Raw genomic sequence first — 27996 nt, 5'->3', positions numbered from 1 at the left:
CACACCCCCCGGCACCCTGCAGCCCCTGAGCAGAGGGCCGCGCTTTGGCCTCGAAAACACACGGAGGAGAGCGGCCTTGGAGCAGCCCCCGACCCGTGTGGGTCTGCGGGGGGCGGAGCCTTGTCACTAAGGAGTGTGCCCTCGCTCTCTTTGTTTATGTTTACTTATTTTTGTATTCGCTTTAAATGTTTATCTCTGAGAGAGAGAGAGGGAGACTGCGAGTAGGGGCAGAGAGAGAGGGAGACACAGAATCCGAAGCAGGCTCGGGGCTCCGAGCTGTCAGCACAGAGCCCGACGCGGGACTCGAACCCACAAATCGTGAGATTGTGACTTGAGCCCAAGTCAGATGGTCAACCGACTGAGCCTCCAGCCACCCCTCTTTTAATTTTTTTTTTTTTGAGAGAGAGAGAGAGAGTAGGAGAAGGGGCAGAGAGAGAGAGAGAGGGAGAGAATCTCAAGCAGGGTCTACACTGTCAGCACAGAGCCTGATGCGGGGCTTGAAATCACGAACCATGAGATAGTGACATGAGCCGAAGTCAGACACTTAACTGACTGAGCCTCCCAGGTGCCCCTGGGCCTTCTCTTCTTAAAGTTCGTTCCCACGTCTGGTCCTCACCTGAGGCACAGGGGACACTCCAGGCTTCATCCTGAGGGCACAGGATGAGGGGAGGGGAAGAATTCGGGAACAGCCCACACTGTGGATGATACTCTCAGCCTGAACGTTGAGGTGCTGCCACCCTGCTCCGCTCGTACCCGTCCCCCGTGTGTCCTGGGGAGGCCGGGCCTCCTGCCCTCCTGGGGGGCCCCTTTCTCTGCCCTTCCAAGTCTGACCCACCGGACGTTTGTGTTTCCCGTGACTCCCCCATTTCCCTCGGGGGCATAGCCCGGAGAGTTGGGGGAGCCACGATGGATCGCTTGAGACGTCTTCCCCTGCAGGCCGGGGCTCCGGAGGGCGGGCCCGTGATGCCTCGGGCAGATTCTGGCGGGGGGGGGGGGGGTAATGCTGGCCTGTCCCCGCAGGGTACTTTGGAAGGCAGTGCGTGGACGTGTGCCACCTGAATCCCTGCGAGCACGTGTCGGCCTGCGTGCACAGCCCCAGCTCCCCGCGGGGCTACGTGTGCGAGTGTGGACCCAGCCACTACGGGCAGTACTGCGAGAACAAGTAAGACGACCCGCCTGTCGCGTCCAGCGGCTCCTTCTCGTGACGCCTCCCCTCCTCTCTGTCACTTAGCACAGAGATACGGAGGATTCCAGATAACACGGACGTGGTCGTTTGCTTGCTTGTTTTTCAAATTGGGCCAGAAACGAGTAAGAGTTGACCTGGCACCTGGGACGAAGCGCGTTTGAGCACGCTCCCACCGCGGGGACATACAGCGTGACTCACGCGTGTAGAGCCCAGCCGTGCACAAAGCAGGCGGGCACTGGGCGCGGGGGGCCAGCCCTGCAAGCCGGGAGCAGAGCGTGGCTTTTTGGAGGCCGCGGAAGCCTGGCAGAAGCGTGGCAGGATCGAGCGTGGGTCTCAGAGGGCCCCGGCCGCCGCGTGGAGCGGGATGGGAGCAGGTGAAAGCCGGAGGCAGGGAGGCCGGGAGGCTGATCGTGTCCCCGAGGGCTGGCATTGCAGGGGCAGAGGGCGGCAGAGGCGGGAGGGGGAAGGTGCCCCGCAGCTCGGGGGTCCCCAGACTGTGAGTGCGGATCCGTGAACACCTGACTGGAGCCCCCGGCTCGGCAGTTCTGGCGTGGTTATTTTTATGCCCCTGCTGTGTACACAGTCGGTACTTAATAATTGCTTGCCAGGCGAGTGAGGGAGTACGAGAGGTTCACTGCCGGCTGGGCGGGTGGGTGGACGGAATGCCATTAGCCGAGACGGCGAACACGGGGCGGAACCCGAAGGACGTTTGGTTGGGGAGGTGCGTCCCACAGGTAGGGGGTCTGCGGATGATGCTCCCGTGTGTGGTCAGGGTGGGAGCGGAGGTAGGGTGACAGTGACAGGCAGCGGCCAGAGCCCGGGAGGGGTGAGCGTGGCCTCGTGACCTTCGACGCCACACGTCTCCGGGCCTGCTGGGCTCCCAGGGCACGACTGGGCCTGTGTCGTGATTCTGAACCCACCACTGGCTCCGGCCCATGGCTGCACGGAGCCGACCACGGTTCAGGTCACATCCGTGGAAAGGCAGCTCTGAGCGTCTCCGGGGACGTGGCCAGTGTTTGACTCAGGGCACCCGGGAAGGCGTGGATGCCCCAGAATCCCTTACTCAGGATCTGCCCGCCGAGGACCTTTTGCCGATAGGCGCCCCCCCGCCCCCGGGTCCTGCGGAAAGGTTGCCCAGGGCAGTCGGGCTCGGTCTGCTCTGTTGGGGCTGGGGTTGAGAAAGTCTGGCCCGGCAGTGGGGTCACTTGTCACTGAGCCCCCCCGTGAGCCAGGCGTCCTGGGGTGGACACCGATGGGTGCCGTCCCCACGGCTTGGAACGTGGCGAGGTCACGCTGATGGGACGTAAGCCCAGTTTGGGGTACTCGCCTGTTCTTCCGGGTAGAAGAAAAAATAGCGAGCAAACAAATCATTTTAGAAATAAGTTTTGCAGGTAGAAGCCCTCCGGACATGGGGCCCCCTGGAGGCTGGGATTCTGAGGGGTCACGGGAGAGTGAGGCTGGGGACGAGCAGGGGGGATACGGAGGCCACTGCAGGGGGAGGGAGGGGCCCAGAAGCAGGGTAGCTCAGCCTCCCGGCCTGCGACAGTCTTCCTCTGGCTGCAGGAAGGGTTATGCACACCTTCCCTCTCTGGCCTGTTTTCCCCACAGGATCGACCTTCCGTGCCCCAAAGGCTGGTGGGGGAACCCCGTGTGTGGACCTTGCCACTGTGCCGTCGGCAAGGGCTTCGATCCCGACTGCAACAAGACCAACGGACAGTGTCAGTGCAAGGTGAGGCCCGGCCCGCGGGCGGATGGAAGCCACGTCCCCACCGCCACCTTGGGGAGCCAGCCCCGCGGGATGGGCGAGTGCAGGGACGCGTCTGTTTGGACATAGATACACACACCCGTGCGTGCACACACACCCACGCACTCACACACACATCCACCTAGACATACACACACGTGTGCTCAAGCCCTAAGCCCCGGGAAATCGCGACTCACCGATGTCCCCAGTACACCTGGGCTGGTCTTTATCCCTGCGCTGGTTTGGCCCGTGGGAACCCGAGTCCTTGGCCCCACGCCCCGCTGGTAACCGGAAACAGTCTCTGAGAGCCTGGCTCACCCTCCCACCATTGCCATTCTCCTACTTTCCTGGTCTTTTATCAAATTTCCTCTCCGTGATAGCTGTAAGTTTTAATCTGTGAAAAGCTTTGGGGCGCCTGGGGGGCTCAGTCGGTTAAGCGGCCGACGTCGGCTCAGGTCATGATCTCGCAGTCTGTGGGTTCGAGCCCCGTGTCGGGGTCTGTGCTGATGGCTCAGAGCTTGGAGCCTGCTTCCGATTCTGTGTCTCCCTCTCTCTGACCCTCCCCCATTCATGCTCTGTCTCTCTCTGTCTCAAAAATAAATAAATGTCTAAAAATATTTTTTGAACTATGAAAAGCTTTGCCTGCACCCCACCTGGGGTGTCTGTCATTCTCCTGCACGGTGCAGTCACCTCGTGGTGCCAGTCTGCCACAGTGCTCTTGGGACAGCCCGTGGGAGACCGCCCCCCCCCCCCCCCCCCCCGGGCGTCCTGGAAAATGCCACACACCTTCAGAATAGTGTCTACACTGCTATGTTGAGCTGCTGGTCACTTGAAACCCAGAGGAGAGATCTGCCCCCCTTGATGAAGGTCGCAACTGCCAGGGCGTAGGGTTGTGCCCACCCAGGGAGGGAAATGGCCCTCACAGGTACTCGTGGCCGTTTAACATCAGTAACGTCCCCCGTGCACCATGGTGCTTCCAAAAACCGAACGCTGTCTCCTGAAACGCTTACGTCTGCTCCAGCCGGAGCAGGTCAGGACCGGGCCAACCACATGGAGCCAGACTGGGTGGGTCATCTGTGGGAGGAAGGTGGGGAGGGTATTTGGGAAAAACGTGCCTGGGATTTGTTCTCATCAGAAATTACAGAAAATGCACAACAGCATCTAAAAGGTGACTGTGACACCCATCTCCCCTCCGGGACGACTGCTGACATTCTAGGGCCTTCTCCAAGACGCTAAAACACACACGGTGGGGACAGTTCCACGCTCCTTCCTGACACAGGAGCGCGGACACTGGCCGTGGCTCTGCCCAAGTCACAGCCCCATCCCAGTCTTCAGCAGGGACGCTTGAGTGACCCGGCAAGGGCAGCGTGGCCAGTCAAAGCCTGGATGGGCACAAACCCAGGACCTTGTGATCTGAAGCCCGTGCTGTTGGCCGTCACCCTGACCTGCCCAGTGGTGGACACTCAGGTGGCTTCTGGTTTCTCGGTTAAAAAAGACGCTGCAAGGGCCATCCTTGTCCTTCAATCTCCATTTGAATCCAGTATTTTCTAGGACAGATAGGCAGGCTTCCCACAAGTCTTTGCTAAGAAGTTAGAAAGGTGCTTTCCTGGAGACTGCACCTGCCCGTCCGCCATGGCGGGCGCCCAAGAAGCCCCCAGCGGGGGGATGTGGGTGGAGGGCAGCAGAGAGAGGCCCAGGAGCCGTGCTGTAACGTTGACGCGCTCCCGAAGAATCGAGGTGTAGAGCCCATCCGTGTGTGGAGTCCCACGCACGGCTTCTGACTTTCGCAGGAGAATTACTACAGGCCCCCGGACCAGGATGCCTGCCTGCCGTGCGACTGCTTCCCGCACGGCTCCCACAGCCGCGCCTGCGACATGGCCACTGGGCAGTGCGTCTGCAAGTCGGGCGTCATCGGCCGTCAGTGCAACCGCTGCGACAACCCTTTCGCCGAGGTCACCATGCTCGGCTGTGAAGGTCCGAGCTGCCCCTTGAACCCCGCAGGCCACGTCGCAGGGACAGGCTGCTGGGCGTGTGTGTGCGTGCGTGCGTCCACGTGTGCACAGAAGACTCCTGGGGCTTGGGGCGGGTCGGCAGCCTCCCGGCCTGCCTGTGTCCACAGGAGCTTCTAGTGACCTGGCCCTCGCGGAGGGCATGGGTCAGAGCCAGGGCCCCGCCCTCCCGCGTTCTCACGCTGTTGAGGGAAAGTGCAGGGGTCCGGTTCTCGACACGGGTGCAGCATGTGGGGCCCTGTGCACCCTCGCGGCCACGGCCATGGCCACGCCCGGCTGAGTGGCCTTCTTTCCCCCGTCCTCCAGTGATCTACAACGGGTGTCCCAGAGCATTCGAGGCCGGCATCTGGTGGCCGCAGACCAAGTTCGGGCAGCCGGCCGCGGTGCAGTGCCCCAAGGGATCCACGGGTAAGTGCCTTGGCCTGTGGCATCCGTTCCAGGCAGGAAATTGGTCGAGGCACGTGGCTTACGGGAGACTTGGCCAAAGCATGGGAACTCACGGGACGTTCTGCGTTGACGAAATTTTGTTCCCTTAACTGTCAGTGGCGAAAGCTGGAAAGGCTGTGACGCAGACATGAGGGGCATAGTGGCCGGGATCGGGCAGGCTGCGTCGCTGTTCCCAGCGCTGGGTTCTCTGTCATATGGGGGTGGGAGCCGCGTCCGCGCCTCGAGGGGGGTCGGGAGGTCCAGTGAGACCACGCATCAGAGTCGCATTCGCAGCAGGCATGCAGACAGACAGACAGACGCTCGTCATTTGGCAAACGACGGAGCTGATTTCTCTTTTTGTGGACTTGCTCACATGTTGGCTCCTAATCGCTGGGTGGCCCACATGGCCCCTGGCATGAGGGGAGAGAGGTTGGGAGGTCCTCGTGGCCGTGGCACCTGCCTGGCCCCGGCCCCACCCAGGGCTGTGCTTCGCTCCTGGAGTTCACGTCCCCGCTGAACAGACGGGATTTGCGTGCATTCAGGTAAACGAGCGTAATTAACAATTGGAATTTCAGGGTTTCCTCTCTGTTCCCCGTTCCCCAGGGAACGCAGTCCGGCACTGCAGTGGGGAGAAGGGCTGGCTGCCCCCGGACCTCTTCAACTGCACCACCGTCTCCTTCGTGGAGCTCAAAGCCATGGTAGGCCGGGCCTCGGGGAGGGGGCAGGGGGTGTGCACACAGCGGGGTCAGGAGAGGGGGCAGGTGCGAGGCCTCCGCATCGCCCCAGCCAGGGGCTGGGCATGGCTTGGGCGCTCGGCGCCCGCGTCTGTTCTGGGCACCCACAGCCGGGCGTGGCTGCTCCTCCCGTCGGGTCCAGCCCCGCACCTGGATCTGGAAACGCGGAGTGCCCACATTCCGGTCCCCTGCCCCCGATCTCGCCCGTTTGTCCCCGCGTCTCGCTCTCTGTTCTTCCCTTGGTGGTCTCTTTCCAGCGCCTTTTGGCCTGACAGTCCCTCCTTTCTGGTTCCGTAGTTAACGACCAAAGTTCGTTTTGGGGTTTTGGACTTTTAAAGTCCTCGTCTGACGAGGAAGCTTTTACCGGAAGGGAACAGATTCCTGAGTGACAGGAAGGAGCAAAGCAGCCATGGCAGCTGTGCGGACGTCTCGGGTGCCCCCCCTTCTTTCCAGAATGAGAAGCTGAGTCGTAACGAGACGCAGATGGACGGCGAGCGGTCCCTGTGGCTGGCCAGAGCGCTCCAGAATGCCACACAGCACACGGGCGTGCTCTTCGGCAACGACGTGCGGACGGCCTACCAGCTGCTGGGCCGCGTGCTGCTGCACGAGAGCGGCCAGCAGGGCTTCGAGCTGGCGGCCACGCGGGACGCCCACTTCCACGAGGTGAGGCCGTGGAGCAGGGCGCCCTCGGGGAGGCCCCGCAGGCCGAGGACGCGCCTGGGCCCGGGCGTCCTGCGGGGTGGGCGGGCGGCCGGGGTCTGCCCTCAGCCGTTCAGGGTCGCCGCACCCAGCATCCCCAGGGCAAAACTTCACTTTCCGCACTGGAGCCGGCACGGGGGCCCGTGAGACCGATGGCAGGTGTTACGGGCATTTTGGCGAGGGCACGGGCAGGTCATGGTCTTGGTGGTGGGGACAGTCACGGCCGCCGACCACTGACCACTCAGTACCCGCGTTCCGTGTGGTTTAGTGACTCGGCCCCTCACGCCCACATCCCGTGACTTAGCACGGTTACTGACGCGTTTTACAAGTAAGGAAACTGAGGCAGAGAGCACCAAGGGCACGTAGCCTGTAAAGGGGCTCCAGAGTCGGTGCTCCCACCTCGAGGGCCTGCTTTCAAAGGACACGATGTCTCCTACGAAGAACGTCCTGTTTTCTGTTCGAGTAACTGGCCTCTAAGTAACGTTTGCTTAGAGTGGTGGGTGAGGAGACGCTCATTCGTCCCGACGTTTGTAAAGTGCCGGGCGGTGAGCAGTGTCACCCGTGCTTCCTCCAGACTCCTCTCTGGACCTCCCCATCCTACAGAGCCCCCGAGGATCCTCTCATCCTCACGGAGCCCCCAGGGAACCTCTCCATCCGTAGCAAGGCAGGGCCCCCTTGATTGCATTTCAATCCGAGCCCCAGTTTGGGCCAGTGGAATTTGTTCTTATTTCTGATTCTTTGCAAAAAGAAGTTCCCCTCCTGGTTTTCATCCCGGAGCCCCTATGGACAGCCCGGGTCACCTAAACCCTGAGACGTCGGGGTGGGGGGGGGTCAGGAGTGTCACCACAGGGTAACCCGCTCTGTGTCCTTGGGCCGCATCACTACATGGTCAGCAGAGGGGGCGGCGGAGGGGGTGGAGTTCTGATGCAACCGAGGGCCCTCCACGTGCCTTGTCCCCTTGGCGTCGTGGGAGGGACGTGGGGACGCCCTCAGCAGGCTCCTCCGTGACACGTGGCTCCTGCCTCTGACACGGAAAACAGGGAGGATGTCTCCCCATCCCCGAGCCTGGGCCGGCCTGGTCTGGGCGAGCTGGAGGCCTTCCCGAGCCGGCGTGCTCCCCGCCGCGCCCGTTCGGCCCCGCTCACCGCCTGAGCGCCCTCTGTGTGTCTGTCTGAGCAGGACGTGGTCCGCACGGGCAGTGCCCTCCTGGCCCCGGACACCCAGGCCGCGTGGGAGCAGATCCAGCGGGGCGAGGCGGGCGCCGCGCAGCTGCTGCAGCGCTTCGAGGCCTACTTCGGGAACGTGGCGCAAAACATACGCAGGACCTACCTGAGGCCCTTCGTCGTCGTCACCGCCAACATGAGTAAGGGCGCCGGCCGCCCGGGTGCGCGCTGTGCTCCGGGCGTGGCCCCTGCTGGGCCGTCTTTAGGGAAGGGTCACCAGCCGTGGTTCCTCGTCCGCAGAGAGACAGGACCCCCCTCGTCCCGGTGTGTGAACCGGGGAGACGCACACGTCACTCTCGCGCCCAGAGAATCGGGGGCAGCTGAGGTGAAACGCTGCAGGCTGGACCGTGGGGGTCCTTCCAGAACTTGGCTCTGAGGCTGTCTAGGGAAGCGGGTGTGGGGTCTGCCTGCAGGCCCAGCCCTCCGGGCTCAGGCCGGGGGGCGCAGACCCAGGAAAGGATGAGAGGCAGGCTGGCCAGGCACCTGGCGATGGGGGAGCATCTGTCTGCCCTTCCCAAGTCGGGGGCTGACGGTCAACAGAGCAAATACCTCACGAACTGAGTCACCCCAGCGCCCAGGACGGGCCATTCTGAGGTCCAAGGGTTTAAATGCTTCCTTCATGGGGAGCAAGGCCCCCTCCACACCCACCCAGACAGAGCTGGCAAGCCCCTGGGGGGGGGGGGCCACCTCCCTACAGGCGGGGGGCCCTCGTCTCTTCTTGCAAACGTTTATTAGCACCGAGGTGGGGGGCACCGGGGCAGCCCTGGGAATTGCTTTATGTATATCCGTCACCGGAAGGGCCTGACTGAGCCTTAACCCAGAAGTGGCGTCCCTGCCGTGAACCCTGGGGCTGACCAGGGAGGGGCCCTCGCACCCTCACCAGATGTTCGTGCGGTCTGACCCTTCCCGAGCCCCCGACTCGGCCCGCCCTGTGCTGGGGTGGAGGCGGGCTCAGGACCCCGGCACCACTGGGGGCACGGAAGAAGGGTGAATGTGCTGGGCGTTCTTGTGTCTGCCCTGGAGGAGGGGCAGGAGTGGACTCGGGGCGGGAGCCCAGCCCTTGCTTGTGTGGGTGGCTGGCGATCCCCCCTTCATACCAGGGGGTGTTGAACCAGACAGACGGCTCAGTGGGCTGACTTTGGGGGTCGTCCCGGGGCACCCGGGGTAGCTGTGGCCTGTTGGTCACCAGGCCCCTCACTGCAGAGGAGACCAGCACCAACAGAGAGGCGCCCCAACAGCCTCAGTCTTGACAGCGTCCGAGAGCAAACAGGAGTCCGTAGCCCTGGGGTCCTGTCTCTGCCAGACGGGGAGACAGTTCCGGTTTCTCTTGCCTCCACGGCAATCTGTCCACGTAACCTGCAAGGCACGGTAGCTGCAGGGGTGACACATCATGGCGGGGGGGGGGGGGGAGGGGGCAGGAGGTGACTCTGCTCGGGTCCCCCCACTTCTGCACCACGTTGCACCCGAGACCCCAGCCAGACGGTCCCCAGCGCCCCGTGATTTCTGACTTCACGTGCGGCCCTCGCACTCTGTAACTCTTGGCGGGTTTAAAGAACGCGGAAAACTACAAGTAGATTGTCTGAAAGATCATCGGTCGGGGCCGCGGCTCCGCGGTTTGGAAAGGGTGACGGTCGAGGGAGCTGTCGGTGGCGGGAGTGGGGGATGGATGACAAGGGTGGCCTGTCCCCACAGTTCTTGCCGTGGACATCTTTGACACGTTCAACTTCACGGGAGCCAGGGTGCCGCGGTTCGAGGACGTTCGTGACGAGTTCCCGAAGGAGTTAGAGTCCTCTGTGTTCTTCTCGGCCGACTTCTTCAGACCCCCCGACAGGAAAGGTAGAGCCCCGCAGACACCGCGGCTGCCCTTGGGGGGCCCCCCTTGCGGGAGTGGGGGGGCTCCTCCCAAGGTCCTGCGACAGCGAGCAAGACGGTTCTCGGTAGCAAAGCGTGTCGTGTGGGTTTGCAGCACAGGCCTACCCTGAGTCGGGGAGCCGGGCACGGGGCGATGGCTGGGGTCAGACCCCAGTGGCCGCGGTGGGTCATTTCTTTTTTTTTTTTATTCTTTTTAACGTTTATTTAGTTTTGAGAGAGAGCACAAGCAGGGGAGGGGCAGAGAGCGAGGGAGACAGAGAATCGGAAGCGGGCTCCAGGCTCCGAGCTGTCGGCACAGAGCCTGATGCGGGACTCAAACCCATAAACTGTGAGATCATGCCCTGAGCCGAAGTCGGATGCTTAACCGCCTGAGTTACCCAGGTCCTCTGATGTAGGGGCCACCTTGACACTGACCCCACCTTTCAAATAATTGGGGACCCATTTGGGTTTCCAGCTCTCAGCAGTTTGTCCACAGCTGCCCTCGGAAGGGACGTGTACGTGTACCTATGAATATGGTGTCTTACCTTGCCCTAAAAAAGCAGGCTCTTTCCCTGACATTGTCGGTGTTTCTGCTTCTGGACTGACCCCTGGGTCATCCTCTCTCTGGGAGCCTGTGGCATCAGGAGTGGACACGCGGGAGCCTAATTGGCTTTAGAAGGTCCCGTGAGAGAAGCTTCTGGCGCCTGCTGCCCTCCTGGCCTTGGGACAGCCGCCGGCTGATGCGCAGGTCCCCTCGGCCCCGCACGCGGTGTCTTATTCAACTCGTCGGTTAGCTACACCACCAGCCCGTAGTAAACTCCGCCAATTCTTTTGCTGATGACAAGACTCAGCCCCTGGCTCCTGTGACCTCCCTTGCCCTCCAGTTTCTGCAAACACCTGGCTCACCACGTGGCAGAGAAAAGTATCCTAAGCTCCCGTAGCCAAAAATGAGGGCGGGTCTCCCGGGGGGAGAGCTTGCAGGAGGTGGAGGGGGTGCAGCCCAGCCCCCCAGCCCCTTGGTGTCCCACTGTCTGCTTCTGTCCCTCCTGGAAGACCGTCTTCCTCACCTACAGGACGATGACTTAGATGGAGCCCTAGGGTTTGGCTCCGAGGCCTGGCCTCTGCCCACCTTTCACCCGCCGCCTCGGCCTTGCCAGCCTGACTCAGACACTGACCTTCCCACCTTGGCCCCAATCTTTCTTTGCCTTGACTGCCCCCTAGGCGGGCTTTTGTCCCAGCTCTGGACTCCGGGCCCCTCTTGTCCCCGTGCCATGACCCACCCTTGGCCCAGATGCCTTGCCCAAGGGGAGCCTTTGGGACCCACCTGCTAGCCGGCTGGTTAGTTAGAGATGCAGAGAGCCAGTCAAGTCATAGGAGAATCTGAGGCTTTGGAGCCAGCCAATCACAGAGGCCCGGAGCAGACACTGGGAAGGGGCGGGACGCTCCCAGGAGGCCACCGTGACCCAGGACGCTGTCCAGTGCACCCGGCGGCCTCTAGTGTGATGCAATGCTCCCCAGAGGCAGCAGCCCTGATGGAGGAGGAGGACAGAGCCCTGGCGAGCCTCTGCTGGCAGCCGGACCGTTCCAGAAGCAACTAGAAGAGAGGCGGCAGGCAGGACCAGGGGGAACTGAGTCAGCATGTTTATTTGGTGCCCACTCCGTGGGGTCGTCCAGGAGTGAAGTCCTCGTGAATGTTCTTGCTGTGTGAAGATAGTCACATCCGTCCAGGTCAAGTCTGAGCCCTGGGGGGGCATCCGGCTCTCGGGTGGACGCCCCGGGCAGGGTCACCCAGCCTGGGGAAGCGCCTGGCCCTCTCGCTCAGAGAACCCCGCAGCCGGCACTGCCCTCCCCCCCACCCAGAGGAGGAGCTGGGGGCGGCTCAGGTGGGTGACCAGTGTGCCACAGCAGGCAGAGTGGGTGGTAAGGCCCTGCAGCTGGCCCGGTGAGGAGGCCCGGCCTCGGCCTCCTGCATGGACCTTCCGGAAAGCCACTCAGTGCACACCTCGGGAAACAGTGACCTTCGAGACCCTGGGAGCCTCCTGCCCTGCCCGACCCCAAAGCCAATGTCACTGAGCAGACTGAATGGGACTAAACACTGCTGCGAAGCAGTCAGTGACCCTGGGCGGGGTCAGGAGCTTGAAGGTGCCCTCTCAGAGGGCCAGACATCGGTCGGTCAGATGGCAGTCTGCCGGGATGAGTTAGCTGTTCTGGGCTGGGGCCTTTCCATGTGCAGTGTCCCCCTCCAGAGGTGGCAGGGATGAGACCCGCCCCCGCCGCACCTCGCAGCCCCTCCACAGGCTTGTCTCCCGGGGCTCTGCCCCTCCCAGAACCCCTGCCCTCAGGGCTTGGCCCTCCTGTCTCCCTGGAGCCCGTGCTCAAGACCGCTCAGCGCTGGGCGGTCTGAATGTCTGCAGGGGTGACGTCTGCACCAGATGCTGCCAAGGGCATTTTGTCAGTCGTTGAGAACATGGGCGAGTGTGGCCAGGTTCACAGAGCATTGGAGGGGAGCGTCCCTCTGCTGGTGGGACGGGCAGGGCCGATAGCCCCTCCTGTGATCCCGTGTGGACACTGGGACTGGGGAAGGTTTGGACCAGGGTCTCTGGCACCCGTGGTTCCATGCCGCAGGCGGTGGCAAGAAATTGTAAGCGTCTACGCCCCCATAATACGTGTGTTGACTTATTGGCGTGGTCTGTACCTGACGTCTTGCATCCCTGGAGCACGTATGACCTAAAACACGCCCATGAGTCACATGGGATAAAAGTGTGGGACGCAGACCCACACGAACGGCACCCTGTCCCTCCCGCGGGCTTGTGGGGCAGCCCTGGCAGAGACCCCTGCCCCCGGGGGAAGGGATCAGCCGTCAGCATGCGATATTTTGAAATATACGCAAAACATACTGTCCTAAGCACCTTTGGGTGCAGAGTTCAAGCTGCGTTCTGTCCATCCGCACTCATGCAGCTGCCGTCACCCTGGAACCTTCACCTTGTGTCTCCCCACAAGACACTCAGGCCCCGGCCCCCCGGAGCCCTCCTTGTACTGGCTGTGCATTTCCCGGTGCCCACGGAAGGGGAATCGTGCAGTCCTTGGCTTCTCCCTCCGAGCATCGTGTGGTCCGGGCTCGTCCACGTGGTGGCTGCTGGTGGTACTTTATTCCCCCGTGAGGCCGAAGCCTGTCCCGCCGTGGGTACAGAGCACGTCTGGGACCGAGAGTGTTCCCTGCCTTGGCGCTTCAGGGCACGTGCCCGGAAGTGGGGTGGCGGGGTCACGTGGGGCTCCGTGATAAACCTTTTGAGGAGCCACCTGCTGTCTTCCCCTGAAATCTCTGATTTGCTTGCTCGCGTAGGACGCGGTTTGGGGGGGGACACAGGCGTCCGGCCCCCATCCTCACCATCTGCTTCGTTGCAGAGGGCCCCACGGTGAGGTCGGCCGGCCGGAAGGCCGCCCCGCAGACGGCGCCCCCGGGGCCCGGAACCAAGAGGGAGGCCCCGTTCAGGAGGCGCAAGAGGCACCCCGATGAGCCGGGCCGGTTCGCCGTCGCCCTGGTCATCATCTACCGGACCCTGGGGCAGCTCCTGCCCGAGCACTATGACCCTGACCGCCGCAGCCTCCGGTAAGGCTTTCCTAAGTTGCCACCCGAACATCACCCCGTGACCCTGGTGCAAGGTCGCAGACCGCTACCTGCGGTTTCCCGGGGACAAGGTTCTGGGTCTCCGGGTGGGGCCTTCCCTGGTGTTTCTGCCGGGAGCGCCCCCTCCCCAGCACACACCCCGCTCGTGCCTCGATGGACACCGTTGCTGCTCTGCACTCCGCGGCGTAATTCCTGCCCGGGGGACTCTCCCCCCACACCCGTGTGCCCCGGGCCGCCGGTGGCCCCCCTTCTGCCTGGAGAAACGAACGCCGCCCACGGGGGCTTCGTGGCCCCCCTCAGAGCTGGGCCGCCACCGAGGCTTTGCTTTCCAACCGTCGTGTCATTCTCCACACGTGTCCCTGGCTCCCCGGTGTTCATACTCCTCCTTCTTCGTGGCCGGATGAGATTCTGCCGTGAGGTGTAATTATTCCGAGCTCCGGTTGTTTCCAGAGCTTCCGCAAGGGCAGCGACACCCTCGCACACACCCCTTCTTTCTCTTCATTTTGATTTATTAAAAAAAATTATTTTTAATGTTTATTTACTTTTGAGACAGAGAGAGAGACAGAGTGTGAGCAGGGGAGGGGCAGAGAGAGGGGGAGACACAGAATCAGAAGCAGGCTCCAGGCTCCGAGCCGTCCGCACAGAGCCCGACGCGGGGCCCGAACCCACGAACCGCAAGATCGTGACCTGAGCCGAAGTCGGGCGCTCAACTGAGCCACCCAGGCGCCCCATCTTTCTCTTCATTTTTAAATGTCCGAAGTCCGCCTCTGACCCAGACGTGCCGCTCACGTCCCCCGCGCCTGCCCTGGCCGTCGCGGAGCTGCTGCCTGGCCCGGGCCCTTCTCCGGAGTAGCGGCTGAGGCTCCAGCTCTGCCCTCCTGGGAAGACGTCCGCCCCGTGTGTCCCTGGGGCGTGTCCTGGGGCACAGGGCTTAGACGAGTGTCTTCTGAGTGTCTTCCCCTTGTTCCCGCTTCTCCCCACGCCCCCAGGTTGCCTAACCGGCCGGTCATTAACACACCGGTGGTGAGCGCCGTGGTTTACAGCGAGGGGGCCCCGCTCCCCAGCCCCCTGGAGAGGCCCGTCCTGGTGGAGCACACCCTGCTGGAGACCGAGGAGCGCACCAAGCCCGTCTGCGTGTTCTGGAACCACTCCATCACGTAAGGGTGACGCGAGGAGTCGGCAGCCACCCCCACCCCCAGAGTTCTGCGTTTATTGGGGGGGGGTCATTGCTACAGCCCCCAACACTGTTGGCAGAGTGTCTTACGGGGCAGGGGGCGCATCCTGGGGGTGTCAGAGTCCCCAACACAGTCCCACATACGCACGTGCACATCTGTGTGTGCACGGATATATGCGGCTAGGAACACAGGCACACATGCGCACAGATGCCCATAGACGTCCCCCGGGAAAGTCCACACAGAGACAGCGCCATCCACCTGTTGGACTCCGCGATCCGGCAGCTAACGGGTGCCTGATCGTCCCCAGACGAGGCAGGGGCTCGTTCTAGACGCGCATACGAGGCAGGAGTCCGAGACCGGGCCCAGGGCCCCTTCCACCGACAGCAGAAAGTCCCAGATGTGTGTGTGTGGGTTGGGGGGGGGGGGCATCGTTTTAACAGCCAGCGGTCCCCGACCTCACCTGCCCGCCCGTGAGATCAACCCAGCTACTGCTGGGGCTGCTTTTACCCCTCGGAGGCCATACCCGCCCCCCCTCCTCCCCCCCGCCTCCATGAAACGAGGATGGAATTTTGTGCATCCGGGGGTTTGTTTCTGCGCCTCGCGGACATTCCCTAACGTCGTGGTTCACGTGGATGGAGAAGGTGTCCGCCAGGCAGGGCTCCAGCCGCGCTGTGCTGGGAGCTGGTCCCCAGGGAGAGCCCTGCAAGGGGCTCCCCCTGGGCCACGGGCTCGGCTGCACAGAGACCTTGCGTCTCCTTGATTTCCCAAATTCTGGTTAATGAGCAGCCAGCATCGTGTCTGGAGTATAATAGACGCTTGGCTCACAAAAGAGAGAAAGAAGGGCCCGCTTTCACCGCGAGAGAAGCGTGAAGGTCTGTTTGGCATGTGTTAGGCACGGCAGTCTCTCATGGTCGCCCGATTGAATCCCAGCAATTAGCTGCAGCTCTAATTACACTCTGGCTGCTTTCTGTGGTACCTATCATCCCCGGATCTTAGCGCTCTTGACAAACTTGTATTAGCCTTCACATCCCATTTCACAGGGGAGTACGCTAAGGATCAGAGAACTTACTTGACTTTCCCAGAGTCAGGGAGGGCAGGGCGCTCTCTGAGCCCGAGACACCCTTGTAGCAGCCCGCAGTCATCTGGGGTTTCCCATCAGTAAAACGGGGGTAATAATCGGCCCCTGCTTCCGGGCACTGCCATAAGACGTTGTGCAATCTGCAGATGAGAGGGCAAAATGAGCGTGAGACACTATTTCATAAACCACCCAGACTCAAAAGAAGTCTGAAGTACAAAGCGGCCATTGTAACCACTGTTATTTCTGACAAAAGGGGCGTCCGGTGACCTCAGACATCCCCATTTAAGTTTTACTGTGAGATGATGCATAAACCACGAACTTCAGAGGGTGGAGGCACTCCCCCGCCACGAGAGGGAAGGGAGAGTGTCCACGCGGTCCCAGGGGCTGCTGTCCTCCTAGAGGGTGACCGTGGCTTCTGTCTCGGGCGACGTGACGATGCCGCGCGGGCTCCCACGGGGGCGGCTGGGCCTCGGAGACCCCCTGGAGGAAGCAGCCGTCTCACGCCTGCCTTTCCTCTGCAGCATCGGGGGGACCGGAGGGTGGTCGGCCAAGGGCTGTGAGCTTCTGTCCCGGAACCGGACCCACGTCGTCTGCCAGTGCAGCCACACCGCCAGCTTTGCAGTGCTCATGGACGTCTCCAGACGAGAGGTGGGCGCGGCCCCCACGGGCAGCCCTGCCCACCTGGCGAGTGTGTCCAGGGATGAATCCCTTTGCACAGTTAGCCTCCCCCCAGACCTGCCTCCTCAACGAGTCCTATCTTCCCTCCCAGGCATCTCCAACAAACCTAGTCCACGGTTAAAACCTGTGTTTGGGGGGGCTGGCCAGAGTCTGCCAGGATTTCCAGAACAAAACTCCTTGGAAAGAGTTTTCAAAGAGCCCGGCTGTAAATTAAAACCCACGGTGGGAGACCCTGAGCCTCAGACTGAAGAAGGCCCTAGAATATACCCTTACTTCAAAGCAGGATTCTCCGTGTTTTTCTACCCCACTTTATTTTATTTTACTTTATTCATTTTTAATGTTTATTTTTGAGAGAGAGAAGGTGGGGAGGGAGAGAGCACACATGTGAGCAGACGAGAGGGGCAGAGAGAGGGGGCACAGAATCCGAAGCAGGCTCCAGGCTCCGAGCCGTCAGCACAGAGCCCGGCGAGGGTCTCGAACCCGCAAACCGGGAGATCGTGACCTGAGCCGAAGTCAGACACTTAACCGACTGAGCCACCTAGGCACCCCTATAAAGTTTTTTTTAATGGATATTTATTTTTGAGAGACAGAGACAGAGCACGAGCAGGGGAGGGGCAGAGAGAGAGGGAGACACGGAATCGGAAGCAGGCTCCAGGCTCCAGGCTCTGAGCCGTCAGCACAGAGCCCGACAAGGGGCTCGAACCCGCGAACCGTGAGATCGTGGCCTGAACTGAAGTCGGACGCTCAACCGCCTGAGCCACCCAGGCTCCCCTGTTTCTACCCCGCTTTAAATTTTAAGGGAGGAAAGAGCCGGCTGGCCGGAACAAAGCGAGGGTCTCCCGTTAGCACGACACACGCGTGCTGGCCCCGGAGACTCAAAGGAGGGGGCTCGGTCAGGAGCCACGGAGGCCGGCTAATGTTTAACCTCCTCGCATTTTCCACGGCCTAGGAATGCAAGCCGGCCTCTGCCAGCCTGAGGGTGGATGGGGTGAATAGAGCAGCAGGCCCCCCAGCAGGCATGACAGCGAGGTCAGCCTGGGCCCAGACGTGTGTGGACGTTGGTGTCTCAGAGCCAGAAGGGAGGCATCACCTGTCACCTTTGTTTCAGACCTGGGATGTGTCCTGGGAGGTCAGGCCGTTGTCCCTCCCGAGGGCCCTCTGGTGTGCAGGGGACCAAGTTTGTGTCCCACTGTTGGGAGGGTAACAGCCATGTGAATTGCTGCTGATGGCGGCCAGGGTGACAAGAGGGGAGGGTGTGCCCCCAAGCCTTCCCCTGACCGTGGAGCTGCTCTGAGCAGGTGGCACTTAGGAGCAGGGAGCCCTGGGTTCTGACCTGGAGGGGGTCAGTTATTAGTGGCCCTTGTCCACCTAGGGGGCGGGATTGGGGGGGACCTCCCCGAGCCAGGAAGCTGGGCACTGCCGGGAGCAGACTAACAGGTGGGGAAAGCCGAAGTTCGGGGACATGAAGTCAAACGGGAATAGGACTCCCCGCTCCCTGCCCCGGTGCCTCAGGGCCAGAGCCCTCTCGACAGCCGGACGCAGCCTCCGGGCCTCCCCAGTGCTGCACCTGCACGGGCCGCAGAAGGAGAGAGCCCTGAGCCCTCGGAGCCCCCGGTCCCAACCCTGTCCCGGCTCCCAGCCTTACCCTGGGTGGCCCGGCTCGTAATTCTGTTCGAGTCGTGAGTTCAGAGCGCTTTCCGGAAGTTACTGGAGAGCCGAAGCTGGTCGTTTCCCAAGTGCCAAGACCCCGCCCGGGCACCGGGCCCTGGACAAACGGCCCGTTTTGCAGAAGCACAGGAGACAGTTGCAGTCCGTGCCACTGGGGCACATCTGCCTGCCGCGTAAAGTGAGGGTCTGTCTGGAAGAAGTCCCTCTCGGCTCAGAATTTGGGGCAGGCGGGCTCCGCACCTCCTGGAGAGTAGGATTTACGTGCGAGGCTTTCTGTTTCATCTGTGCTCGTGTTTCTCGTGATGGCAAAACACACAGAACACCGGTGCACTGCCTTAGCCACGTTTAAGTGGACCGTCCGTTCACCGAGCTGTGCCCCCACCACCCCGTCCCCTTTTGCCCCCCACCCCCCAACGATTCGTTTGGCTTTTGTCCTCAGTTCCTCGCCAGCCTGGGAACCACGTCACGGTCGCGTTGGTTCCTGTCCGTGATAGTCGCTACGCTAATGAGCCTTTACTGTACAAAACCTCCCATCAGAGCGAGGCCCTTACGTTCTCCTGCCTCGCCCCACCTGCCCGCAGCACGGGGAGGTCCTGCCCCTGAAGATCGTCACCTACGCTGCCGTGTCCTTGTCCCTGACCGCCCTGCTGGTGGCCTTCGTCCTCCTCACGCTGGTGCGGACTCTGCGCTCCAACCTGCACGGCATTCACAGGAACCTCATCGGGGCCTTGTTCTTCTCCCAGCTGGTCTTCGTGATCGGGATCACCCAGACCGGAAACCCGGTGAGGCCCCTCTGCTCCCTCTCCTTGCGGGTCCCACCCTTCTCCAAGGCCGGGGCCCGTAACTCGCAGAGGAGCGAGGGGAAGTGGCCGCGGCGCGGACGCTGAGTGGGTTGGCCTGGAGGGAGGAGGGAGAGTGGGAGGTGAGCTGAGGCCAGCGGGGGCCCAGGGCCGGTGGGCCTTCTGTAGGATGCGAGAGAGCTTAGCCCCCGACATGTCGGGGTGGAGGGAGGGACGGGCTGCCGGCCTCGGCAAGGTCCCCGGGGGCTGGGGTGGGGATCAGCCGACGTGACAGGTAGTAGGGAGAAGCACAGGACGTGACAGGTAGTAGGGAGAAGCACAGGGAATCTTGGAGGTTTGTGGCTTAGGCAGCGCCCGGCTGGGGGCAAAGCGGTTTCCCGTTTCTACAAAGGGGACTTGTAGAACACCAGGGTCACAGCACAGCATGCCCACGGCGGGCACGGGTGGAGGTGTAGGCTGTGTGCCCAGGCTCTACACACACGCTTGGGCTTACTGGATCCCCCCGGGGCCCCGGGAGTTGGGGGCATCCCTTCTCACAGGTGAGCAGCCAGGACCCGAGAGCTTGAGGGACTGTCGGAGGCACACGGCACGCCCTGTGCGTGTTCCCTTGTGTGTCCGTCACAAAGTGGGGACCCTGATAGCCCTGGGGAGACGGAGGCCAGCTGAGCACCACACGTGCGGATGCAGTGAGGGCGGGAAGCGCACAGGTTATTCTCGCCTGACCCCGATCTCTGCCAGGGCGAGCCGTGAGCCCTCACTCTCTCTCACTGGGCCCTTCCGAGGGCACCGCCACCAATTGCTGGTGACATGGGGGCCGCTTCTTCATTCCCCTTGCAGCAGGGACCTAGCGATTGTCACTCTGTCACACCCACCAGAGACCCAGATCCCACAGGCCCTCCCGTCCCTGCCCGTGGAGCCCACCTTCCCGACGCGGACGCAAATCGCGGCTTATGAGTTTCACGTGCCCAAATGGTGCCATGGTGGCCTGTGGGGGGCTGGGCCCGGTTAGGGAAGGGCTGACCATGCGGTGGGAGGGGTCCAGGATGAGTGGGGACGGGTTGGGTGTCGACCGGAGCCCAAGGGGCCACGCCAGGCATTGTGCTGTGGAGAGCCATGACCGGGGCTGCATGGCAGGAAGGTGACCGGAGGGCAGAGTCACAGCCAGGGTGGGGTTGTTTGTCCTGCGTCCACGGGGTGGAGGCCTAGCACCAGGACAGCAGGCACAGGGTGGACGGCGGGCGTCGGGGCCAAGTGCACAGAGAGACCGGAGGGAAGGTGCCTTAGGTCTCCAGAAGGGGGACAAGGAGGGGAGGATGCCACCAAGTGAGAGGGACACTCGGTGGCTGGCCACGCCGCTGGGGGCTGGGGAGAGTGTGGAGAGGTGCATGGGGAGGCGTCCCTGCCAGTGACAAAGAAATATATGCGAATGGGCCAGCCCTAGCGGAGGAAGAAGGCGTATATAAAAAGACATAGAATGTTCTAGCCCAGTGGTCAGGGCCCCTTGCATGCCTGGACTCCTCCTCCTCCTTGTTGAGACCCCCTCAGGTGGCCCGACCTCCTCAGGAGGAAGGGAGGAGGTCGAGGCAGGGTGTCACAGGCAGACAGCCTTGAAGGCCTCAGGGACTTCGCGGCGGTGACTCACGTAGCAGCGGGCCCGGCAGAGGACAGACGCGCAAGCATTTGCCAGCCTGCCCTCCAGGGTGCCCCTTGGACTGGGGGGAGGGCCCCAGGGTGGTGCCGGGCAGGGGTTTCTGGGCATCCGGCCGGGCAGGTGCGCCTCTGCCCGAGCGCAGGTCCTTATCGGCGCATCAGACAGGTGAAGGCTCTGGGTGGGAAGCCACATGACTCATTCCAAGCCCTTCAAGGGTGCCCTTGAGTGGTCTCAGCAGCGGGGAATGTGGAGTCGGCCGGGCCGCACCTTGCAGCTAAGTAGCACGTGTGAAACGCAGGGAGGCCGCCCGCTTATTTCGAGCACTGACTCATCCCCCTGCCAGGAATGAGCTTTCAGCCAGCGGCGCACTGGGGAGCCGGGAGGGCAGGAGTGCCGGCCGCACATAACGAAGGGGCCTGGCTCGGCGCCTGGGTTTTATGGGGTTTCTGCAAACTCGCAGGCCCATCTCTGGGCGAGGTGTTTCATCTCCCGGATCACTGGCAGGTTAAAATGATTTATTGTGCATTAGCATTTTGTCTGTGTTCTGTTTCTGCAGAAGGTAGTACGTTTAGTGCAGAAGTCTGTGCGTGTAGAGCCCCATTAAATTGTGAAATGTATTTCTAACAATTTTTTTTTCAAAAGGTGGTTTTTGTGGGTTTACTTTTCACATTATTTAAGGCAACACGCCAGCCCACCTCATTGTCCTTCCTTTTCTGAGCCAACTGTGCTCTGCGTATGGGGCAGGCTGGGGCTGTTTGGTGTGGGGTTCCCCTGCCCCGGGCTTGCCCTTGGCATCCCGACGGCCCTGCCCATCGCTAAGGGCAGACTCTCCCGTCTCCTGACTCTTGAGTCAGGCAAAGGGCAGGATGTCCACTCATAACCTAAGATGCTGTGTTTCCTTCTTTGTCCTGTTTGACGAATGTAAATGCTAAAATCGTTTCCTCCCACGTCTCCGGGGTTCAGAAGAACCTGATCTGTGGAGGTTGACGTGGCAACGGGCGTCACTTATGTGCCCAGCCGGTCCGTGCTCTGGTGAGCTCCCCACGGGGAACACCGAGCTGGCACCTGAGCTGAGCAGCCTTCAGTGTGGGTCAGGGTGGTGGCCCTGTGTCTCCTACGCCTGTGTCTGTTGGGTGGGGTGGGGGTGGGGTCTCCCTGGGACCCCTGGGAACCTGGGAGCTTGTGCTGATGGGGCAGCAGCCAGGATTGGACAGAATGGGGCGGACTGTGGCCTGGGGGAGGGGTAGTCGTAGCCCTGTAGCCTGGAGTCGGGCCAGGAGGGGCACCGCTGGGTGTGGGTGGGGCCAAGAGTGGGTGGGCCCAAGAGGGGCGGGGTTTGGGGGAAGGAGGGCCCCCGGGACCTGGATGTGGGTGTGCTGGGAGGGGCGGGGGTGTGGGTGGGGCCAGGAGTGGGGTGGTCATGGGGGGCGGGGGCTGGGTGTGGGTGGGGCCAAGAAGGGCGACAGTGGATGGGGCCTGGGTGTGGGTGGGGCCGCAGGGGGTGGGACCAAGGGGGTGGGTGGGGCCTGGATGTGGGTGAGGCAAGGAGTGGGATGCGGCCAAGAGGGGTGGGATCCTGGGTGTGGGTGGGGCCAAGAGGGGCAAGGGCTGGGTGGGTGGGGCCAAGAGGGCGGAGCCTGGGGCTTTCTCTTCTCGCCCCTTTCAGTTACCCTCTCCGTAGCGCCTGACCAGCTTTTTAGGACCTGGTGGGGCACCTGCCCACATCTTGCAGCCAGCCAGCCTCGGGACCCCTGGCCAGCTCAGCCCCTCCCTGTGAGGCTGCTCTGGACCAAGGCACAGGGCTGTTCGAGGTCTCTCCTAGAGCACCTCGCACTGCGCTTTCACTGGTGGCCTCAGAGACTTGACTCCCTGTGACCAGTGTCCCCAGCCCCTCCCCGTTACTGCTTTCTTCCCATTTGAAGGGACAAGGGGCTGGCTCACCAAGGCCTGGAGAGGCCCGGATGCTGACCCTCGGCTGCCCTGTGGATCGGCTGCCCTGTGGAAGTTGGTTTTCTCCTCCCACTGGTGGGGGTGGGGGGTAGCCCTGCCCAGCTGAGGACAGAAACAGCAAATACTCTCGTCTCTGTTCTTTTTGGGAGGCGGGAAGTATATGGCTCCGTGAACTCAGTGCAGGCAGGATGAACTTCTTATCTGACAGGTCACGAAGCGTGGGGCCTCCCCCTCCCTCTGACCACACCTGCTGGACCCTGGAGACCCACACAAGGGTCCAGGGCGGTGGGTGACGGCCAGCATCACAGCCTGAACCGCTGCCTCTGTGCTTATTGAACTTTAAAGCCAGTGTCATGAAAATGCAAGTTTCCAGCTTCAAATGGAAACCCTAGAGGCTCTGCGTACCGTTCGCCCCCGGGCTGGATCGCTCCAGGCACCCGTCTGGGTTGAGGAGTGGGTCCCCCGAGGCCCCCAGCAGCCTCACGTCCTGTCCTCTGCTGCACGGTGGGAGCCTGAGGCGCTGTGACTGTTCATGCCCAGCCATTCCGGGTGAACCCAATAGAAAAACCAACTCACTCGGCTTCCCTTCTCAGACCTCCGTACCCTCACGTTTGCAAAGTGGTGCGATTTGGTCACTAGCGCCCCCGCCCTGTGCCCCTTTGGCCCTCGGCCCCAGGCGCGCAGGCGCGGGCTCCCACGGGGCTGGCACTGAGCCGCACTCCCTTCCGCACAGTTCCTGTGCACGGTGATCGCCATCGTCCTGCACTACGTCTACATGAGTACCTTCGCCTGGACCTTTGTGGAGAGCCTGCACGTGTACCACATGCTGACCGAGGTGCGCAACATCGACGCCGGGCCCATGAGGTTCTACTACGTCGTGGGCTGGGGCATCCCGGCCATCATCACAGGTGAGGACCCGAGCAGCGGCCCGGCCGGGGTGGCCTGGACAGGGCACCCGCCACCGTTTGGGGAATCCGCGTGGCGCTGCCGACACAGGTGCCCGTGTCAGGTGAGCCCGCGCCCCCGGGCCCAGGCGGACGAGCCCTCTGGCCTCCTCTGCCTTTGATACCCAGCTCGACTGGCCCCCAGCGGAGGAGCCTCTGCCCTTGGGTCTGCACACACGAGTGTGAGCCTTCGGCGCCCGCTGTGGGGGTGCGTCTCCCGTCAGGTGTGGGCTCCCTGGGAGCCGAGGCGGGTCCGTTCGGGCTACCGTCTGTGGCCGCTGACACACAAAAACTCCACGTCCGCCCGCTGTGTGGATGGCTGGGTGTGGATGTGTGGTCTCTATGTAGCATCTACGTATGTGTGTGTGGTCTGTACGTGGAGCGTGTGTGCAGGGCTGGGAATGCCCGTCCCGTGACCACGCGCCCCCGGGAGGGGCCTCTCCCGCCTGTGGACCTCACCTCCTCCCCTGCCGTCCAGGACTCGCGGTGGGCCTGGACCCCCAGGGCTACGGAAACCCCGACTTCTGCTGGCTGTCCCTTCGAGACACCCTCATTTGGAGCTTTGCCGGGCCCATCGGAACGGTTATAATTGTGAGTCCGGGAGTTCCGCAGAGCCCACGATTCTCGGGACGTGGGAAGTGGGGTGCACGGGCTGGAGGCGGTTTTGGGGGCCAGCGGCTCCTCAGAGTGGCCTATTGGGCAGGAAGGCCTGATCTCACGGCGACGAGCCCTTGCCCTTAGGCCTGTGGATTCCGGGTTTCCTTCCACGTCCAGGTCCACGGTGAGGCTGCCCATTCCAGCCTCTCCTCGAGGTGCAGGCACAGACCCTCCAAAGCGTTTGGTCTTTGGAGATCTGTTGAAGTGATACCCACGAGCTGGCCGCCTGACTTTGGTGTTTTTGGAACTTTTTTTTTAGGTCAACACAGTCATTTTTGTCCTGTCTGCAAAGGTGGCCTGCCAGAGAAAGCACCATTATTACGAAAGGAAAGGAGTCGTGTAAGTGGGCGCCCGCACTGACCCCCGGGGCAGGTCTGCACGCCCAGCAGAGCCCCCGGAAAGCTCCCGTCACCCAGCGGCCAGGCCCTCGGCCACTCCCCAGCTTGGCCACTGGGGTGGCCTCGTGGGTGGGTGGGCAGGGCAAAGTGGGGAGAGGCCAGGGGCGCTGGGGCGCATTGTGGAGGAGAGGGAGGGGGCCCGGGGAGAGGGGTGCGGGGATCCCGGAGATGTTGGGGTGGAGGACCCGCGGCGTTTGGTGGTCGAGAAGCTGAGGGCTGAGGGAGGAGGGGCAAGCGATGAGGCTTGGGCTCTGTCCCCCTCACCGGGGTCATGTTAACAAATGGGGATGGAAAGGGGAGGGACGATGACAGCGGGTGGGGGGAGGTGCCGAGGTGCAGGGCAGGACGCAGCAGAGTGGGGGTCGGGCAGGGCGCGGTGGGGGGTGCTCTGGAACTTTCTGGGTCGGTGACGACGGTGATGTTGCGCCCCGCGGGAGTGGAGAGGTGGCGGGTGCTTTAAAATGGTTTTGGGAAGGAAGGGAGGGAGGGGTGGACCGACGGGCGCACCCCTGTGGAGGGGAGGGCGGGGCTGAGAGTCACTCCCGCCCCTCCCCCCCGCAGCTCCCTGCTGCGCACCGCCTTCCTCCTGCTGCTGCTCACCAGCGCCACCTGGCTGCTGGGGCTGCTGGCCGTGAACAGCGACGCGCTGACCTTCCACTACCTGTTCGCCGTCTTCAGCTGCTTGCAGGTGGGCGGCCGTCAGGGTGCGCGGGCGGCCTCCGCGTGGGCCAGCCTTGGTGAGGCCACGGGTCACTTGTGCTCCCTCCCGTCTGAAACGCCCGGAAGGCGTCCCCGGGGACATCCTTGACCCAGCGTCCAGGCCGTGTCCTCGCTCTCAGGACACACGGGGCCACAGCAGGGCGGTGTGCCAGGGGTTATGGTGAGGCCTCCCCGCACACGGTCCCGCCCCCCAAGAAACCTGTTGTCGCCAGCACAGCTCTGTGCACGGGTTCCTCAGGGACCCCCCCCCCCCACCCAGGGCACCGTCCTTAGCCCAGCCAGTGCGGGGCTCATTCTCCCTCCGCAGGTTAGAGTAGCTCCCACCTGTGTCCTCAGGGAGGGTGTTGGCTATTTAAGTTCACACCGAGGGCTTCCCAGTAAGCTGACTGAGGATGTCACGTTGGGGACACGGGTGGCCTGGCATGGGGGGGCCTTCCTGGCCCTTGGCTGCCCTGCCCTGCTCCCCGGAGCAGGCAGAAGCCCTGGGGAGGGGCGGCGCCCTGTGCGTTCCCGGGCAGGTGGGTGGGCAGTATGGCGGCCACAGGACCCTGGCTGCTTGCCCGAGGGCCAGTCCCTGCCCTGACCGGCCGCCCCTCCCTCCAGGGTCTCTTCGTCCTCCTGTTCCACTGCGTGCTCAACAGGGAGGTCCGGAAGCACCTGAAGGGAGTCCTCGCGGGGAAGAAGCTGCACCCGGATGACTCGGCCACCACGAGGGCCACCCTACTGACAGTAGGCGGTCCCCAGGGACCCTGCGTGGGGCCGGGGGTCCTTGTGGGTGTCCAGACCAAGCCTTAGACACAGCTGCATGGTCTCGGAGTCCCTCTCAGAGGGGGCATCCCAGAACCCCCTTGGAGAGCGGCACCGAGCCTGACACCATCCCTGATGTCCTGGGGAGAGAGCACAGGGTCTCTAGATGGGGTCTGTCACAGTCACAGCCCCACTTTTCAAGGTCTCAGAGGACAGGGTGGGACCCCAACGAGAAGCCGTTGCTGTGGGAAGGAAGCCATTCCCTGACCGCCGTGGGGGACTGGGGATGTGCTCTGTGCCCAGCAGGGGCACAGTCAGGGTGCTGGCACTGGGGCTTGCCATGGGGACAGAGCCATCCTCTGTACCCGGTGGCCTCTGCTCTGCCAGTGACCGTGTCCCCTTCCCCAGCGCTCCCTCAACTGCAACCACACCTACAGCGAGGAGCCCAACATGTTCCGCACGGCCCTGGGCGAATCCACAGCCTCGCTGGACAGCACCATCAGGTCAGGCTGGAGCCAGGCGTCCTCGCTCGTCTCGGGCGGGGGTGGGGGGGGCAACTCTCGGGGCAAATGCAGGCTGCCAGGCCAGCTGGAAAGGCCCCGGCCAGGGCGCTCTGCTGTTGTAGTTGATGAGTTTCTCCGTGTGTTCTCGGGGTCTCTCATGGCAGAGAACCTTCCAGAGCCCCACGGGGCCATCTTGGCACATGCCGAAGGTGCTCAGTGATGTTGGGTGGCCATGTCGTGCCCCTGAGTGATGGTGCTGAGCCCACCCTCTTATCCTCTCTAGGGACGAAGGGGGCCAGAAGCTCAGCGTGTCCTCTGGGCCAGCACGGGGTGGCCATGGGGAGCCAGATTCGTCCTTTGTCCCCAGGAGCACCAAGAAGCCCCACGGTAGGTGTCCCCTGGAAGCCGGTCCCCCATCAACCTGGGCATCTCCCTCCCGGGTGGCCATGGGTGACAGCTTCTGGCCGGCTCTTGTCTGGCCCACGGGCCTCACGGTCACTGGACGTGCAGCTTCGGAGAGAGTCTGCGGCCGCGTCGCATTCGGAGGGTCAGCGGGGAGACGATTTCTCCCCAGTGCCCGGGGCCCAGCTGGCCCCATTCTGCCCCTGGCCTGAGCCTCTGTCCCTCCCATCCACCCTGCAGGCCACGATTCAGACTCGGATAGCGAGCTGTCCCTAGATGAGCAAAGCAGCTCTTACGCCTCCTCACGCTCATCGGACAGCGAGGACGACGGGGTGGAGGCCGAGGACAAGTGGGATTCGGCTCGGGGCCCTGTCCACAGCACCCCCAAAGGTGAGCCAGCGGGGCTTAGCGAGCTGGGGGGTGGGGCTTCCCAGGATGCAGCAGCCTGGGAGGGCAGTGGGGGTGGGGGGGCGGGGTGCTGGCCGGGGGAGGGCCCTGTCCTCAACATCTGCAGAGCAGAGGCAGGGAAGTCTGGGGGGGGGGGGTTCTCTCTGGGGACCCCCGCTGCACGGACCGCACAAGCTGGCCCCCACCGTGCTGCGGGTGCCGGTGTGAGGCTCCAGAGTGTTGGGGTGCCACGGGGGGATTGCAGCCTGGGCCCCCACTGTCAGGACCTTCGCTCCCTGAGCGAGCCTGGAGGGCACGCCCCTGGCAGGCCTGCAGCTCCGGGAGGACCGGACCACTTAGGATGCGGACTCCCCACGGAGGGACACCGGGGAACCTTCTAGGGGGTGTATGTAGCTCCAAGCCAAGCAGGGACCCTCCCCGCTTGGTGACGGTCCCTCCTGTGCCTCAGCGGACACTGCAGCCAACCACATCCCCGCCGGCTGGCCCAACGAGAGCCTGGCTGGGAGCGACAGTGAGGAGCCTGGTGACAAGCCGCGCCTGAAGGTGGAGACCAAGGTCAGCGTGGAACTGCACCTGGATGAGCAGGGCAATCACTGCAGCGAGTGCCCCCCAGACCAGGAGAGCGGGGGCCCGCCGAGGCCTGCGGGAGTGCCCCCCAACCCGCCCCCTGAGCAGAGAAAAGGTACCTCAGAAGTGGGGAGGGCCCGTTGTCCCCAG

The 27996-nt window shown here is 63.0% G+C and overlaps 1 protein-coding gene across 2 annotated transcripts in view; it reads left to right on the top strand.

The window, feature by feature from the left end:
- CELSR1 (cadherin EGF LAG seven-pass G-type receptor 1) overlaps positions 1 to 27996 on the top strand; it is a 137910-nt gene that overhangs the window by 106695 nt on the left and 3219 nt on the right. For both annotated transcript variants that reach the window (XM_078449300.2, XM_078449299.2), the window contains exons 13-33: positions 1021 to 1162; positions 2795 to 2915; positions 4721 to 4904; positions 5246 to 5347; positions 5969 to 6063; positions 6553 to 6762; positions 7978 to 8161; positions 9714 to 9857; positions 13278 to 13482; positions 14490 to 14657; positions 16275 to 16401; positions 18681 to 18881; positions 23234 to 23408; positions 23923 to 24035; positions 24361 to 24440; positions 25061 to 25187; positions 25823 to 25948; positions 26375 to 26469; positions 26753 to 26856; positions 27112 to 27261; positions 27728 to 27961. In XM_078449300.2, coding sequence (XP_078305426.2) covers positions 1021 to 1162; positions 2795 to 2915; positions 4721 to 4904; positions 5246 to 5347; positions 5969 to 6063; positions 6553 to 6762; positions 7978 to 8161; positions 9714 to 9857; positions 13278 to 13482; positions 14490 to 14657; positions 16275 to 16401; positions 18681 to 18881; positions 23234 to 23408; positions 23923 to 24035; positions 24361 to 24440; positions 25061 to 25187; positions 25823 to 25948; positions 26375 to 26469; positions 26753 to 26856; positions 27112 to 27261; positions 27728 to 27961 — 3087 coding nt within the window. The remainder of the gene's footprint in view (positions 1 to 1020; positions 1163 to 2794; positions 2916 to 4720; positions 4905 to 5245; positions 5348 to 5968; positions 6064 to 6552; positions 6763 to 7977; positions 8162 to 9713; positions 9858 to 13277; positions 13483 to 14489; positions 14658 to 16274; positions 16402 to 18680; positions 18882 to 23233; positions 23409 to 23922; positions 24036 to 24360; positions 24441 to 25060; positions 25188 to 25822; positions 25949 to 26374; positions 26470 to 26752; positions 26857 to 27111; positions 27262 to 27727; positions 27962 to 27996) is intronic.

The sequence above is a fragment of the Panthera onca genome, chromosome B4 (assembly GCF_046562875.1).
Source record: "Panthera onca isolate mPanOnc1 chromosome B4, mPanOnc1 haplotype 2, whole genome shotgun sequence".
Taxonomy (NCBI): Eukaryota; Metazoa; Chordata; class Mammalia; order Carnivora; family Felidae; genus Panthera; species Panthera onca.
Note: the sequence above shows the minus strand (reverse complement) of the source record. Positions and strands in the feature narration are given on the sequence as shown.